Source organism: Ictalurus furcatus, chromosome 7 (genome assembly GCF_023375685.1).
Source record: "Ictalurus furcatus strain D&B chromosome 7, Billie_1.0, whole genome shotgun sequence".
NCBI classification, from domain to species: Eukaryota; Metazoa; Chordata; class Actinopteri; order Siluriformes; family Ictaluridae; genus Ictalurus; species Ictalurus furcatus.
The window spans coordinates 34,488,292-34,502,512 of NC_071261.1; the positions used below are offsets into that span (position 1 = coordinate 34,488,292).

Genomic DNA, 14,221 nt, shown 5'->3' on the forward strand with positions numbered 1-14,221 from the left:
TCCATCTTGCAAATTACAATCCACAACTACAACTTTTCTACAAACCAGGAACTTTTGGGAGTGGAGCTTGTACTACTGATGTAGAACCCCTTTAGATACCGTTAACCATCAAAAGAACCTTTTTTTTCCATGAATGGAAAAGGTTCCATCTTGCAAATTAAAAGCTGTTACTACAACAGATACCAGCGTCAAGTTCTCGATACTTTTCAGTACTACCAGTAACTACTGGGGTGGAACTTGGAGTACTGAAGTAGAACTACTTTAGATACCATTAACCATACAAAGAACCCTTACGGAACTTTTTTTATGTACATAGAAATGTTTCCATCTTTGATATTATAAGCCACAACTACAACAGGAACCAGGGTTAATTTTCTGGTACTTTTCTACAGACCAGTTACTTTTGGGAGTGGAGCTTGGAGTACTGAAGTAGAACCCCACTAGATAGCATTAACCATCAAAAGAACCCTTTTTTTGTTAACAGAAAAGGTTCCATCTTGCAAATTAAAAGTTGTTACTACAACAGGAACCAGAAAAGGTTCCTGCTCCAGAGTTGGCACTTTGGGAGTATCAAGAACTACTGGGAGTGGAGCTTGGAGTACTGAAGTAGAAAGTAGGGTCATCTCTCAGTACTTCCCTGCAAATCAGGAACAATTGGGGGTGGAGCTTGGAGTAGTAAACAGTGCTGATTGGTTGAGCAGATGCAAGTTGTCACAGCTGATTTGTTGCTTACTTATCGGCCACGCCCAGGTCGGACTCCATCTTGTCGATCTGGTGGATCATGTGGTGGAACTGTTCTCCCTGCTGACTCAGTGCCCTGCCGGTGTGTGTGAGTGTGTGTTGGGCGTCGCTCACCATGCTGATGAGTCTCTGACCGCGGCTGAGCGGAGTGTGTGTGGAGTTTGTGCGCACGGCGAGCGACTCTCTCCAGAAGTGCTGTAGGACGTGGAACACGGCACTGGCGCTCGGTTTCAGAGATGAGAACCAGTGCTTGTGGGAGTCGCGCTCCTGCAGCGTCACGGCGCTGAAGATGAAGCAGGACGACTCGGTGTTGATGTGTGTGACGCGGGACAGCGGGAGCAGGAGACCTCCGGTTACGCCTGACGATGAGCTGAAGCGGACGGCGCTCGGGGTCAGAGTGAGACGACCGCTCACCCAGCGCTTATCGCCGTTAACGTAGTAGGAACACGGCCAGCTGTGAACCAGAGCCTCGCCATCCATCACGCAGGAAAACACCGGAACACTCTGGAACACTCCGGAATATCAGGATCAACAGGAACACTCCGGAGCAGGAATAGTTCTTGGGCTTGTTCCTCCAGGGAATCGCAGAGATTTTAAGAAGAACCCTAAAACAAAGAGAACCCCCTTTTAGAAAGACAGAACCATTAACCAAACAAAGAACTCTTGAGGAAACCATCAACCATCATAGAGGTTTTTTTTCCAGAGACGTAGAACCAAGTTCCAAGTAGAACCTATTAAGATGCCTATAACCGTTAACTATTTATTTAAAGAACCACATGTTTATATGAGCATGTTTAAATGGACATTTTACATTACATTTACATTTATTCATTTAGCGGACGCTGTTATCCAAAGCGACTTACAAATGAGAAAAATACAAGCAAAGCGATATATCAAGCAGAGAACAATACAAGTAGTGCTACTGTACAAGATCCATTAACTGAGTTCCAGAAGAAGCGAAGTGCACAGAGTGGAGGTGTAAGTGCCAGAGTAAGTTTTTTTATCTAATGATCTAATCTAATGATCTAATTGTCTAATGATCTAATCTAATGATCTAATTGTCTAATGATCTAATCTAATGATCTAATTGTCACCCTAAAGATTATTCAGAACCTACACCAGAGGGATTCCCTTTCAGAAAGGATTCCTAGTAGAACCTCTTAAGAGAACTAGGTTTATTGACAATCCAACCCTTTTCTCTTAGACTGTATATACAAATGTAAAAGGTTCCCTATGGCACCCTGAAGGTGCAGTGTTCTTCAGTGTGTCTCTCTGGGGAATCCTTAATACTTCTAGGTAGAACCTACAATAGATTTTCCTTCTACAAGACCTAGAATCTTTTTGTAAAGGGTTCCAAGCAGAACCTCCAAAGAGACCTAGAACTTTCTAAAGAACTCCTGAGGAACCTTTTTTCCCCCCACAGAGAGTGTAGTATGTATAAATGGAAAAGGTTCCATTTTCAGCCCTAGTGGGGTCTTTAGTTTGTTAAACCCTGTAACAGAAGGTTTCTTCAGTGTGTTCCTCAGGGGAAATCTCAAAAGTTCTATGTATAATCCTGACACAGAAAAGGTTCAGAAAGGGTTCCCCTTCATATAATACACAACATGCAAAGAACCCCTGAGGAACCTTTTTTTTCTTGGAGTGTAGTGCAAATGGAAAAGGCTCCATTTTCAGCCCTAGTGGGGTCTTTAGTTTGTTAAACCCTGTAACAGAGGGTTTCCCATTTAGAAAAGGTTCCAGGTAGAACACTGTAAGAGATCAAGAACCATTAACTGACTAAAAAAAAACCTCTAGAGAGCATATGTTTAAATGGAAGATGTTCCATCTGGCATCCTAGGGGATCTTCAGTGTGTCCTTCAGGGGGAAAATTCTATGTATAATCCTGAAGCAGAAACCACAAACCATCCAAGAGGAACCCTTTTTTTCTTGGAGTGTAGTGTGTATAACTGGAAAAGGTTCCATCCTGAGCCTTAGTGGGGCCTTTATGTTGTCGCAGAGGGTTCCTGCTTCATAAAGGGTTCCAAGTAGAACCTCTTCAGAGAGGCAGAACGATTAATCACATAAAGAACCCTCGAGGAACCCTTTTTAAATCTTGCACCTGACTCAAATGCATTTCTGCTGTAGACTGTGCAGTTTATAAAGGAAACGGAGTACATCAGGAACCAAGCATCTGGGTGATATATGTTCTGTGAGGTGACGTGTTGCTAAGTGGGCGGAGCTTATAGTTTCAGATAATAAGAGTGGACAATAGCAAAACGAGTGCGGTTTATTACTGCGGTTTAAGAGATGATATTTGTGTAAATGTTGCTGGTGATCTGAGACATTAAAGATCAGGTCTCTAACGGGTTTGATATTTAAATGTCTTTTCTCTCGAACCCACTCCGGATTCCCGTCCATGTTCCCGAAGCTCCGCCCCCAGGATGTTCAGTGAAGCTGAGTGTCTGTAAAATGACTGACAGGAGGCGGATCCAAACATAAACAAACATTCCGGACCGGAAGTCGGTTTTATGGACAGGTTTAGTTTCTCAGCCACTTCTCCGTTACACTCGTTCCGAGGCCAAGCCATTATTTTTGGTCATGTTTTACAAATCTTCCAGATTATTTGTACGAGAATAAGAGAAGAAACAAATCGTCTATCGCACCTTTAAACTAACAGACACGTCGAGACTCAGGACAAGAGATGCATAACACTACATATAAACATTACCCCGTAAATCATGTGTTTTTATCACACATCACCATGTTGTCATGATTTATTCATGTTTAAAACACAGGCTGTAATCTCACATAGTTCTCTGTTTTATTTCTAATTATTCCTCTGTTAATATTATAAATGTTCTCATTCTTGAGTCATATCACAGCCAGTCTGTGTATTTTTGTTGGTGAAATACTCACAGTTGTGGATGAAACGGGACAGTTTCAGTCTCGCTTGCTGTAACTCGTATGTGAATTATTTACATCTCTAAAATCCTCATAAACACGAAAACAAAAACACAAACACGGAAATGACTTCTGTCACGGCCGTGCTCGTGCGCGTTGTAAATAAAGCACTATAAAATCCAGTACATCGCTTCAACATGCATCCCCTGTAAGGACCCCGGGTTTTTTTGTTTTTTTGTAGCTTTGTTCCGCCTTATTTAATTTCACATCGTACAGTAGTTAGAGCCGACATTTATTACAAAGTATTAATGATTAGTATTTGTAAATTACTTTAAATCTTTTTATTATTATTTCATTCGGATTGGATAAATATGGAGTTAAAATAGAAAAAAAAAGGTTTAACGTTAAAAAAAAAGCTGACTGATATAATTTTGCTAGCAAGATATTATAGTTAACAACGGTATTTATTTCACTAGTATATATTTATTCGCAAACACGTTTAAAAATATTTATTTACAATAAAAAATTTAAATGTTTCTCTAAAATGTTGACGGCGCCGGTGAGGATTCCACCAGGAAGTCAACTGAGTGCAGAATATACACGATATATAAAATGGCGGAAACACCGGAAGTGGTGGAAATGTTTACAGACCGATATGGAAACGAGCACCAGGACAACGCGTTCCACATAACTGAAATAAAAATCTGTTTTTACAGACATAATTTATTCTGCGCTTTATATATGTATATATATATATTAGTTACAATAACGTTTAAATTAGGAAATCTTTTTTGTGTGTAAATCGCTAAAATTGTACATGCTATTTGTGGGTAAATCCTCGTGAGGGTGTTGTGCGTTGGTGATTTCCTTCCCCTAGAAAACGCACAGTCCATGATTAGATAAAGTAAACAGAGAAAATTCGGATTGTTTTCGCTTTAACACCATCAATAGAGATTTTCAATTGTTTGTATTATGATTTGTAATTTTATGCCAGTGATATAACTGATATATTTTTCAACAAAAAAGAAAAGAGTAGCTACTATAATGCTCTAGTCATTAGTTCCTTTGATATGCAGGCATGGCATGCTGATAAGTACTGGTTATAACTAGGTTATAATAGCTTTAGTGCCATGCCATGGACAGAGAGACGTTAGGTGCATGTAGCAGTCTGGTGAAGTTGGACCATCAACCATGTGCTCAGCTGCAGCCGTCTCACTTTCTGCACTACATCCAGACAGAAATCCCCTACAGCCAGTTCTTCAGCAAACACCTGCTGCCCAACCGACCATGCATGTTCTCCTCCAACTTCACCCAGAACTGGAGCTGCAGGAGCCGCTGGGTCGGCCAAGACGGCAAGCCCGACTTCCACACACTCCTGCAGGAGTTTGGTGAGTGGTTAGTATTGTACCTCAGGTGTGTGTGTGAAGGATGTGAAAACACACCTGTCTAACACTGTGGCACTGTGTTTATAGACGAGACATCGGTTCCAGTGGCAGACTGCAACACCAAAGAGTACAACTCCAACCCCAAACACTCCATGAGCTTCAGAGATTTCCTCTCATACTGGAGGGACTACATCCAGAACGGACATTCTTCACCTAAAGGCTGTCTTTACCTGAAGGACTGGCACATGCACAGGTACACACAGTGTCAGCCAGCACACATTTACAGCTCTGAGTGGGCGTGGCTATGACTCCATATAATGTGGGCATGCCTTTTTACCCATTTCTGCAAATCTGTATATATTGAAATGAGAGAAACTCTGAGTGAGTGTGCCTTGAAGGTGAGAGAACGAGAATGTCAGGTGAGAATGAGGCTTAGGAACCATATACGGAAATGTGGGAGTGTCTTTGTGACCATATATGGAAATGTGTGCGTGTCTTTGTGGCTAAATATGGAGCACAAATAGAGAAATGTGGGCATGTCGTCATAGCCACATATAAACATGGGCATGCTGTGCCTTTGACTCCATATACGGAAATATGGGTGTGTTTTTTAATGTAAATGTAGGCATTCCTCTAAGTCCATATATGAGAATGTTGGTGTGTCTTTGTGGCTATAAACAAGAATAAGACACTCTGGTCTTTAAGTTCATACAAGGAAATGTGTGCACAAAGGAGTGAGTGTAACTTGAAGGCCAAGGGCAGAAATGTGGGTGTGGCTTATATGCAAATCAGAGCTACTTCACATGGCCATGCTTTGAAGACCATAAATGAGAATGTGGGTATGTCTTGAATGCCTTAGATTGGAAATTTCTTAGTGTCTTAATCAGAGCAGCACTTCTGAGCATTAGTGAGTGGGTGTGTCTAAAACCGTCATGTCATGTTATACAGTCATGTTTATTGCAGGATGTTTCCAGAGCACCACGCCTACACCACGCCCATCTACTTCTCCTCTGATTGGCTCAATGAGTACTGGGACACTTTGGACATGGATGACTATCGCTTCGTCTACATGGGGCCTAAAGGATCCTGGTAAGAGTTAAAAATCATTATTATTGTTAATAATGATCACATTAATGACTGTCAACATTGTTAACAATGACTCCCAGAAGCTGAGAAGCTGAATAAAAAAAAATAATAAATGTAGTAATTTGTGAGTATTTGCCTCAGGACGCCGTTCCACGCCGACGTGTTCCGCTCCTACAGCTGGTCGGCGAACATCTGCGGCCGTAAGAAATGGCTGCTGTACCCCCCGGGGCAGGAGGAGTTCCTGCGAGACTGCTGTGGAAACATGGCATATGATGTCACATCCCCCACCCTGCAGGATCAGCGTCGTTTCCCACGATTCAGTGAGGCCCGCCGTCCCCTGGAGGTCATTCAGGAAGCTGGAGAGATCCTGTTCGTCCCCAGCGGCTGGCATCATCAAGTCTACAACCTGGTGAGGGTCACGCTGGGGTTCCACACCACCACCATCCACCTGTTTTAAAAACTTAAATAAACAAAGGTCATTTATTGTAATAAAATTAAATACAGTTTAATAGGTTGATATAGAAATATATATATACGCAGTATATATGCTACATTTTGGATAGTTGGTGGTTCCATCTTTCTAAAGAACTTATACTTAAAACCAGTTCTTTTTTTTAAAAAATCCTCTATTACAGAGTTCCACAGGGAACCTTTAAGGTTTCCCCTGCAACCCCCCGTACCCCACCCCCCCCAGATTTCACCTTTCTTTCTCTCACAAAATTGTATACTTAATATTTCATATAAAAAGTAGTAAACTGATACGTATTTCATTTATGTGTTACTTATTGAATTTACATATGTAAATTTTTCTGATTGATCTGATTTTTAAAATGTGTTTAAAATGTAGATGTCCAATATTTAATGGCATAAAGTCTGCTCATATAAAAGCTAATAACAACGGATAATAAATAATCAAAATAAAAACAGGTGTTAAGATGTAGATATTTAAAATGTTTAATTATTAAATTAATATTTAGTATATGAAAAAATCTAATAAAAATATTTAAAATAACATATGCAATATTTAAATATATATTAAAGGTGATGAGGTATTACATAAGATGCAGTTATAGGATTTTTAAGAGACTTCAATTGATTTGTATTATCAATAATTTAATAATAATGCATATAAATATAATGTCCAGAATTCCATATATGAAATATAGCTATATATCTAATATAAATACATATACATACATATATATGTATTTATATATTATATATATAAATATATAAATACATATACATACACACACACACACACACACACACACACACACACATATATATATATATATATTGTATTTATATATTTATATTACATATTTATTTATTATATGGTTGTTGTTTTTTTTAAACCTGTATACAATTACAATTTTATTTAATGCTCTGTTTGTTTGTGTGTGTGTGTGTGTGTGTGTGTGTGTGTGTCAGGAGGACACAATCTCCATTAACCATAACTGGCTGAATGGCTGTAATGTGGATGTGGTGTGGGAGTTCCTGCAGGGGGAGCTGTTGTCCGTACAGAAGGAGATAGACGAGTGGAGGGACACCATGGAATCCTGGGACAATCACTGTCAGGTAACAGTGAGGACAGGTACGATACGATACACACATCATCCTCATCATCATCAGGTAATATTGAGGATAGGTATGATATGATGATATACACTCATCATTATTACCGATGACGTCACTCATGATGATCCAGTCTTATTCATAAATTATTGTTTAATTCCTTTATTCTTGTCCCAGGTGATGATGAAGTCATGTACGGGGATCGACTACGCTGAATTCGCCTCCTTCCTCAAAACCATTGCTAATCACCGTATCTCCTTTCTGTCCTCTCCCCACGGAAACGCATGCTCCGAGACGCTGAGCGCTCTCGGACCTCACCATGCGACCTTTGACCTTCAGAGGGTGGCTCATACCTTGGACAGCATGCTCAGCAATGAGGATTTTAAGCGAGTGCAGGTGTCCACGCTGGGCTTTAACGTGGAGGAGCTGCTGCAGAAGATCAGAGACACCATCAGCAAACACAACACTGCATACTAAACACCTTTAAACACCATTTACCATAACATCGCCATGCTGTATTGCACAATATCAAACAACCGATTATCGGCTCAGACCCGGTGGAGAACCGTCCGGATCATCAAACGTACAGCAGCGACAATTTAATACAGGGTATTTTAAAAAATAAACTTATTATACACATCATGAATAACTGTTAACTATTCTCAGTAACTTCATTATATATCAACAATAACCCTGAGTCACTGTGGCAAACGATAAGGTCATCATCTAGATTTGTTTTATAGTCCTCCAGCCATTTTATCTTAGCTTTTTATTTTTTTGTTGTTTGTTTCATTCTAAATAACATGAACAGGAATGTATGACAGTGTAGTTGGAGATGTGATGTCATTACTGATCCCAAAGCGTTTTTATTTAAATAAACAGAGTTAACATGATAACATCAAACACAGACTCGACATTCGGAACAGGTTTTATATTAGCATAACTTTATTGACCAGTAGTGTGGGATTGAGGAAGTGTTAATGAAAGTGTCTGGACTGGGGTCCAGTTCTAAACCTGAGATCTCTTACCAAACCTGAGTTTAGTCCTAAACACCTGAGGTCAGTCCTAAAAACCCAGGGTCCTGTTCTAAACTAGAATGCACTATTAAACCAAAGTCTTGCTCGAAACCAATGTATTTTTTATTTATGTGGTGCTTTTAACTACTAATATTGTTACAAACCCAAGACCAGTCCTAAACCCAGGTCTGGTTCCAAGCCCAAGTACAGTCCCAAACCCAGGTTTGTTCTGGTATATTTATAGTTTGTCCTTCATGTCCTTGGGCCACCAGTCTGGCACTGATGCTGTGAGCATCACTTTTTCACCCTGAGTGGACGACACTGTGAGCGTCTCTTTGGCATGACTCAGTCGTACGAGGCCCAGCCCGAGCTCCCCGACCCCTGACCTTAGTTTCCCCGCCGCTTTCCCCTGTTCTGACTCGATGGCGCCCCCCAGTGGCAGGTTCTCCACAGGTACAGAGAGGCTGAGGGGCATGAGGCGCTTTCGGACCACGCCCGTGTGGTGGGTGCGAGCCGTGAGCTCCTGTCCGATGTAGCAGCCCTTAGAGAAGCTGATCCCGTTCAGGAAGACGAGGTTGGACTCCAGAGGCAGAGCTTCTCCAGGGGGGAGGTCTCTCACACCCTCTGGCACACCTGCAAACATCAACACACACGTTTACTACATGTTAACCACCATAACATGGACACGCTATACTATACAGAAATAACACGCTACACTGATCACACAAGTTACACGCTATCACAGACGCCCTTATCCAGAGCGACTTACAATAAACTAGAGTATAATCCAAAACCAGAATACGGTCTTAAACCGTGTCCAGTCCTAAATCTGACTCCAGTCCCAAGAGTATGGTCATAACTTGGGGTAGGATCCTAAACACAAGTACGTTCCAAAACCCAAGTATGGCCTTAAACCTGATGAAGCACTCTAAGCACAAGTCTAGACCTAAGCCTGAGTGTCAATTTCAGACCCATCAAAGAGCATTGCCATGGAAACCAGATTAACAACATAAAATTTTAAAGTACTGTAACATACTATTATTAATAATAATAATAATAATAATAATAATAATGTTTAAATGCAAGCACACCAATTTTGTAGCGATGGCGGTGATAGTCATCAGTGGTGCCATGTTTACAGGCTGTGAAGATTTCTGAAGGATTTTCCTGGTTCCTGGTGATCAGTCTCCAGCCCATCAGAGGGGTTCTGGGATCTCGGACCATTGCCACCACCCCATCGCCGTTCCTCACCTCCGGCTGAGGTTCAGATTCAGGTTCCGGCCCCTCGGCAGTGTGTGTGCAACGTGTATTCAGTCCCAGTAAAGCCCACAGCACCAGATCTGGACACGCCTCCACCAACACCTTACGCCGGATCATATACACCTTCAGGTGACGTGTGATGGAGTTCAACATTGAGCTGTCACACTCGAGGAGGACGCTGTTGGAGCCGTCGCTGCTTTCCTTCAGACTAATGACCCAGAAAGATTAACACAATCAGTCCATCACACTAAACTGGTGTCTATAAACTTCAACATTAGTTCTGGAGCTCAAGGACAAAACTGAATAACCAGACTCCATACAGTGAACAGGTTCTGGAGAATCGGATACATTTGGTGTGAAGGAAACATGTTATCCCACAGGTGCTGATTTTCTATAACAGCAGCTCTGACAGTGGTGCAGCTCCTAAATCGCAGGTTTATTTATAATTAATGTGCTGGTTCTGTTACGTTATCATTTCTATAGAAACAGCTCATTCACAGGGACGTGTACAGCGGATGCTCCACATTATCTGATTATAGAAATGCATAAGTGTTGATATGGTGACGTTTTCTGTAAGGATAAACGTGTTTATGTAAGTTGTACGGAAGGAGTCTCCAGTGTCAGCACTTTGTAACAGTCAGAGGTAAAGCTGTAACTAAGTTTTCCGACAGAGGAGGTTACGCTTCTTGGCGGTTTCTAAATGGCGCACTTATATAGCGCTTTTATCCAAAGCGCTTTACACTGTGTCTCATTCACCCATTCACACACACACACACACACCCCAATGGTAGCAGAGCTGCCATGCAAGGCGCTAACTTGCCATCGGGAGCAACCTGGGGTTCAGTGTCTTGCCCAAGGACACTTCAACATGTGGAGTCATGCGGGCCGGGAATCGAACCGCCAACCCTACAATTAGTGGACAACCCGCTCTACCACCTGATCAACAGCCGCAGCCACAGGTTTCTCTGTAACACGACAAGCTGGTGAGGGAACGAGGTAAACTGCTATAACGTAAGCGAGAACAGGAACTAACTTGTTTCACAGGATATTAAATGTAATTAGAAATTTCTATTGTAATTGTTTGTATGTTGCTGTAGTATAAAAGGAATAAAACACTTGTGGATGTGCTGTTACAGGAAAATAAACCAGCACCGTACATACGGTAGCGTTTTTGCTGAAATTGTCATGATGTTTTAACAGTGCAGGATGTTATCTTCGTTATCTCTCCTCTCCACCCTGCTGTACCTCGCTGGTTTATTCAGATTGGGAAATGTCTCACTGGGTGGAGAGAGATATACAAGTAATACACACACTCTGTCTGTCTGTCTGTCTGTGTGTGTGAGTGTGTGTGTATGCGGGAGAGAGAGAGAGAGAGAGATGAAACAGTGTATCCTGAAGTTGATTATTTCCCTAGAACAGCATACAACTCAAGTGTTTAATTCCTCTTACACCACATCAATTGGCCAACAATTATAATTTATTTATTAAAGAATGATGTCATACTTTTTATCCGTTTTTAGTTACAGTTAATGTTCTTGGAACAACTTATGTCCTGTTCTCAGTCACACTGCAGCAGCTGTAAACAGTCTTTCCATCCCCAGCCTCTCTCGTGTGCCTCCTAAGCTTGTCATGTCCCTGTGAACGAGCCGTTGCTATGGAAACGATATCGCGTTTACGATACCGAGCGCGTTCATATGAACCTGTGATGTGCAGCGACTGCTGTTATAGAAAACTAATCAACACCTTCAGACCGATCACAATCTAGGTTACTATGTAAAGGTCACGTGCCGAGGTTACCTGTAGATTATGACGTCATACAGGGTTCTCCCCTGCACGTTGAGCAGATGTGTGTACAGGGCAGTGTGTCCGGTCTCCTTCAGCGCTTTGACGTCATTTGTGATGAGTCCCTGCAGGTAGGAGTGTGTGTCCTGACCGCGGATGTTGATCAGAGCTCTGTGTGAGAGTGTGTGACATGTCCACGCCGTCTCCTGCGTGCCATAACGCCTAATAACACCGCTGCGTGAGCGCGCGCGCTGTGACAGCCGGAGAACCCCGCACAGTAAAGCCGCCATCTTTATAAACACCACTCCGACTAACACACAAACGCATCCCGACTGTCACCACCCGGCCGCGTTCATCTTGTTTCCCATAATGCTGCGCGAATCACAAACACACAGCTGCAGCTGGCGTCCTCCACTGCGCATGCGCAAGACTTTTAAACTGACGCCTACGTCAAGCGCGCTGCGCATGCGCACAACGTTCTAATGGCGCAGATCTTTATAAAAGATGTTAGCTCGTTTAAAGTTTGATATTTATAGATTTATACATTAATATTTGTATATTTAAATCGATATGCTTTACTTTAAAGATAAATATTTATAGATTTATAGATGAGTATATGTATATGTTACTTTTCCCACAAGTGTGCACAAAGATAGTTCCAAAATGAAGTGAAATGAGATAATGCAATCTGCTGACATATTTGCTAACATTATTTTGCTAATAAATTATTTTGCTAACAGTTTTTTTTTCAATAAATTGTAGACACACACATATTAGTGAATATTTATTCGACTAAAACAACAATAAATTTATTCATTTAAGAGAAATCATACTTTACTGCTAACCATAGTTTTCATCAGTTAATCATAATGAGTCTTTATTGGTCACAGCACAGTGAAATTCTTTCCTTCACATACCTCAGCATGCCAGGAAACGGGTCAGAGTGCAGGGTCAGCCATGATACAGCGCCCCCTGGAGCAGGGAGGGTTAAGGGCCTTGCTCAAGGGCCCAACAGTGGCAGCTTGCCAGCACAGGGCTTGAACCCCTTAACCACTAAGCCACCACGGCCCACTGAATGATGTTCAAACTGCATTTGTGATGCAGTCAGTCATAATATATAGTATATATACATTATATTGTTAAGTTGTTTGTCTGATACCAGTCAGAACCAAAATTTTAACCCTGCTCTGGCTGATCTCGTCTGGGCTCAGGAAGAAATCACATACACATCATCGTTCGGTGAAAGTTTCTTAATTTAATGATACAGAAGGCATAGTATATACACACACACACATAAATATTGATAAAGAATGATAAATGTCAAATGGAACAGGTCACAGATAAAATCAAAACATCTATTATGTAGGTTAAAGTGATATAAGAACTACAGATGTCTAGTCTACAAGATAATAAGAGAAGAAGAAGAACCGAGAGAGAGAGAGAGAGAGAGAGAGAGAGAGAGGGAGAGGAGGACGAAAGTTGGGGTGATTAGGAATGCTCAAAGCAACACATTCCTCAAACACAAAACAATTTGGTTCTGGTACATCGTGACACAGAATTGAGACACAGAGATCTTGCCTGAAACTTATCACGTACCTTATACAGTTTCCTTTTCACAAGTGCACGTTATTCACCCTACTCTTTGCTTGTATTTTCTCATTTGTAATTCGCTTTGGATAAAAGCGTCTGCTAAATTATTAAATGTAAATGTAATGTACTCCCCTTAGTAGTGCTGCTGTTTAGTGTAGAATATCTAGTGCACTCATTCTGCACTGCTATTTGTAGAGACGAGAGAATTAGGGTGCTATTCTTTATGACATTAAGTCCTCCAGCTGTACATTAAAACCAGATGACTGCACCATGCTAGCCATTTAGCAGCTAGCTGATTTAGTGCATATTTTTACACGTTTGCCACAAAACACGATGAATTATAAAGACAAAAGAACACTAAAGGCCACTGTTACAGTAATCCTACATTTATTATTCATTTGAAATTATACATCACAGTTACAGTCGTAAGGCACATCTGGGGAAAAGATAGATATTTTATTTTTATTTTTTACAGTTTGATTAACAATGTGCATTTTGCATAGGCTCAGAGTCATTGGTTTTTACTCATGTCCAGTAGAACACATTGCATAGGTGCCATTTTAATTCACTTCTATTTGCACAGAACAGGAAAGTAATGTTTCTGTAAGACTTTAAGTGCCTTCGCTCCTGAAATCTGTCTAAAATGTTTTGTATTCATTAAACAACTAAACTTCACGTTAGCTAGCGATTAAATAAGACTTCTATGGGCTATGATAGCTAAATTGACTAGCCAGCTAATAGATCTATAAAACACTGAATATTGCTGGCTAGCACGGCTAACCGACTGAGGAGTAGCTGAACAAAACAGCTGGTGCTTAGCTGCTATCATTATATACGTAAATAGTCATAACTGTTGATGCTAAATTGGAAAACGTTGCTAGATCGTTTTATTAGCAGACAGAC

At 41.1% G+C, this 14,221-nt stretch overlaps 3 protein-coding genes across 5 annotated transcripts in view; 1 reads left to right on the forward strand and 2 right to left on the reverse strand.

Annotated features, from left to right (window-relative positions):
- snap47 (synaptosome associated protein 47) overlaps positions 1-4,176 on the reverse strand; it is a 13,463-nt gene extending 9,287 nt beyond the window's left edge. The window contains exons 1-2 of one of the 2 annotated variants that reach the window (XM_053629997.1): positions 3,637-4,176; positions 734-1,346 (exon numbers count right to left, since the gene is read on the reverse strand). In XM_053629997.1, the coding sequence (XP_053485972.1) occupies positions 734-1,221 (488 nt within the window). In that variant the 5' untranslated portion in view covers positions 1,222-1,346; positions 3,637-4,176. The remainder of the gene's footprint in view (positions 1-733; positions 1,347-3,636) is intronic. The other variant, XM_053629996.1, reaches the window with a different exon arrangement.
- A 114-nt stretch (positions 4,177-4,290) lies between these two features.
- Positions 4,291-8,443, forward strand: jmjd4 (jumonji domain containing 4). Of its 2 annotated transcripts, none has more exons than XM_053629999.1 (6): positions 4,291-5,009; positions 5,094-5,259; positions 5,970-6,095; positions 6,234-6,501; positions 7,527-7,689; positions 7,848-8,017. In XM_053629999.1, the coding sequence occupies exons 1-6, from the start codon at positions 4,757-4,759 to the stop codon at positions 7,883-7,885; spliced, it is 1,014 nt and encodes a 337-aa protein (XP_053485974.1). In that variant the 5' UTR covers positions 4,291-4,756; the 3' UTR covers positions 7,886-8,017. The 2 variants fall into 2 exon arrangements, with proteins under 2 accessions (XP_053485974.1, XP_053485973.1); XM_053629998.1 differs by having other exon boundaries at positions 4,295-5,009; positions 7,527-7,673; positions 7,848-8,443.
- A 53-nt stretch (positions 8,444-8,496) lies between these two features.
- iba57 (iron-sulfur cluster assembly factor IBA57) lies at positions 8,497-12,130 on the reverse strand. Its single transcript, XM_053630000.1, has 3 exons — positions 11,744-12,130; positions 9,778-10,154; positions 8,497-9,319 (listed from the first exon to the last, which is right to left on the reverse strand). Exons 1-3 carry the CDS (start codon positions 12,016-12,018, stop codon positions 8,925-8,927), a joined length of 1,047 nt encoding a protein of 348 aa, XP_053485975.1. The 5' UTR covers positions 12,019-12,130; the 3' UTR covers positions 8,497-8,924.
- Positions 12,131-14,221: the final 2,091 nt, after the last annotated feature.

What these genes read in the sequence shown, in the direction of transcription:
- jmjd4 (XM_053629998.1), top strand. Translation starts at nt 4,757, where the DNA reads ATGGACAGAGAGACGTTAGGTGCATGTAGCAGTCTGGTGAAGTTGGAC. An exon ending in AAGGACTGGCACATGCACAG is followed by an intron (nt 5,260 to 5,969) that starts GTACACACAGTG and finishes TGTTTATTGCAG; the next exon opens with GATGTTTCCAGAGCACCACG. An exon ending in CCTGGGACAATCACTGTCAG is followed by an intron (nt 7,674 to 7,847) that starts GTAACAGTGAGG and finishes TTCTTGTCCCAG; the next exon opens with GTGATGATGAAGTCATGTAC.
- iba57 (XM_053630000.1), bottom strand. Translation starts at nt 12,018, where the DNA reads ATGGCGGCTTTACTGTGCGGGGTTCTCCGGCTGTCACAGCGCGCGCGC. An exon ending in TATGACGTCATAATCTACAG is followed by an intron (nt 10,155 to 11,743) that starts GTAACCTCGGCA and finishes CTGGGTCATTAG; the next exon opens with TCTGAAGGAAAGCAGCGACG. An exon ending in CCGCCATCGCTACAAAATTG is followed by an intron (nt 9,320 to 9,777) that starts GTGTGCTTGCAT and finishes TGATGTTTGCAG; the next exon opens with GTGTGCCAGAGGGTGTGAGA.